The sequence below is a fragment of the Montipora foliosa genome, chromosome 13 (assembly GCF_036669935.1).
Source record: "Montipora foliosa isolate CH-2021 chromosome 13, ASM3666993v2, whole genome shotgun sequence".
Taxonomy (NCBI): Eukaryota; Metazoa; Cnidaria; class Anthozoa; order Scleractinia; family Acroporidae; genus Montipora; species Montipora foliosa.
This window is the reverse complement of record NC_090881.1, coordinates 3,279,418-3,281,917: the sequence shown is the minus strand read 5'-3', so window position 1 is coordinate 3,281,917 and position 2,500 is coordinate 3,279,418. Positions and strand designations below refer to the sequence as shown.

Sequence of the window (2,500 nt, the reverse complement as noted above, 5' to 3'; positions counted from 1 at the left end):
AAATACCTGGTCTCTTTCAACAGATTAAGGTCGTTATCATTTATAAAGTTACACCAGGAAACACAACTTGCAAATTAATGAGAAAAGAGTACGACCCGTATTCATACTTTGCATTGTGCAATGGACGCCATAACGCTTTGAGGAAATCAAATTCCCTGTTAAAGCACAAAATGCATGAGGTTAATAGGAGATTACCACAAAGTGGATGTACGCAAAGGTATTAGACGTTTGAAGTTCATTAGACGTGTTTAGATTAACGTAGCATTGCGTTTCTGAACATTTAGCACAGACTAAGGCCCGTTTTAAACGTCGCATTTCACATGTGCCGAATCTAATGCAAATGAGAAAAATCTATTGTTTTCGCTCATTTGCATTAGATTCGGCACATGTGAAATGCGACGTTTAAAACGGGCCTAAGGACTGGGTGGTTTCGGCGACCTTTAATTAATTAATTAATTAATTAATTGAGGATTGTTCAATCTGGGTCATTTACTGAAGCGAATAAACTGCATCACATACACCTTTTTCCAAAATGGCCGTCATATAAATATTTTGTTTTTATTCAAACTAGCCCATAATGCCTCGTTAGGGGGACTCCGACGAAAAAACACGATTTTTTAAAAAGTCTCAAATCCTCGAGGAAACGCCGCCAAAATGTTGCATACGCTTTTCACATAATGAATTTAACTTACTTTCACCAACATTTCAATGTTATTACGTCGAAATACTTGTTTTTCATAGCATCCGCCATTATTGCTATGTCGCCTGCATACTTATTCGAGAAAGCCTGGAGCGAGGCCTTATGACGTCACTTACTCAACATATTGCTCGCTGCTACTTGAGTAAACAATGGAAAACATGTCAGAAATCGAAGCTTCGTCTCTTATCGATCATGATTTATCGACTTCGGAATTATCGTTTGACTTCGAAAAAATATTCTGAGTCACTTACCTGTGATTATGAAGATTTGGACTCGTGGCTACTGAGGAAAAAGCGGCCGCATATCGACGAGAAAGAGCTCAAGAGAAAGAACAAGAGGAATGCTTCGAGATCGTTCGAATCAACTGATACTAGATGGTATGTTGGAGTCATGATTTTGTCTGTTTACTATTGTTCCCTTCATTTGTAAAAATTCAAATTTCTCGTTATTTTTTCTAGGTGCAAATGTACGTGTTGCTCTTCGGACGCGGTAACAAAGGCTGAGGAATGCTTCTGCTGTAGCGAAATTGATCGGTGCCTGGGGAAGCTGGAAGCAGTTACAGATGATAAAGTACTACCACCGATCGGCGTGGATTTCAAGGAATAGCCGCCATAGGATTAAGAAACCGAAAGAACGAGCGATACACACATCAACGTATGATATACCCCATAAAGTCCCAAACAAGACGAATAAACTGTCGGTATGAAACTGATCGTAGAAATCTATTCAGGAGCAAGGGAAATTATTGCCATTGTCGTTCTTAATTGCTACGTTGTAAAAAACATAGAAATATTTCCCGACAAGGAAAATTGAAAAGTGCAATCCAAATTGAGCTTATTATACAGCGCTCTAATACCGATACTTTGCAGTTTGGCCTTGCTCATACATTGATGTGTATCGCTCGTTCTTTCGCTTTCTTAATCCTATGGCGACTATTTTTAAAACCCACTCATCTAAACAGCAAGATTGAAGCCCAAGTAGATCAGTGGTACTGCAGTTCTCCGTCATCTGCAACTTCTTCAGTTCCAGCTACTCCACTCACCGATCAATTTCGCTAGTAACAGCAGAAGCTTTTCTTACCCTTTCACTGGCCTTTGTTACTGTGTCCGAAGAACAACACGTACATTTGCACCTAGAAAAAATAACGAGAAATTTGAATTTTTACAAATGAAGGGAAATATAGTAAACAGACAAAATCACGACTCCAACATACCATCTAGTATCAGTTGATTCGAACGATCTCGAAGCATTCCTCTTGTTCTTTCTCTTGAGCTCTTTCTCGTCGATATGCGGCCGCTTTTTCCTCAGTAGCCACGAGTCCAAATCTTCATAATCACAGGTAAGTGACTCAGAATATTTTTTCGAAGTCAAACGATAATTCCGAAGTCGATAAATCATGATCGGTAAGAGACGAAGCTTCGCTTTCTGACATGTTTTCCATTGTTTACTCAAGTAGCAGCGAGCAATATGTTGAGTAAGAGACGTCATGAGTCCTCGCTCCAGGCTTTCTCGAATAAGTATGCAGGCGACATAGCAATAATGGCGGATGCTATGAAAAACAAGTATTTCGACGTAATAACATTGAAATGTTGGTGAAAGTAAGTTAAATTCATTATTTGAAAAGCGTATGCAACATTTTGGCGGCGTTTCCTCGAGGATTTGAGACTTTTTAAAAAATCGTGTTTTTTCGTCGGAGTCCCCCTTTAAGCTTAAAATTCAAAAGAATATTTTGCCTTGAACAAGGCATCAAGGTCTAATTTGAATAAAACTAAAGAATATCTAAAAGACGCCCATTTTGGA

General features: G+C 38.8%; 1 protein-coding gene across 1 annotated transcript in view; it reads right to left on the bottom strand.

Moving 5' to 3' along the window:
- The window catches only part of LOC137981540 (dedicator of cytokinesis protein 9-like), a 66,315-nt gene that overhangs the window by 35,863 nt on the left and 27,952 nt on the right, over positions 1 to 2,500 (bottom strand). Inside the window, exon 26 of the mRNA XM_068828639.1 lies at positions 108 to 155. Coding sequence (XP_068684740.1) covers positions 108 to 155 — 48 coding nt within the window. The remainder of the gene's footprint in view (positions 1 to 107; positions 156 to 2,500) is intronic.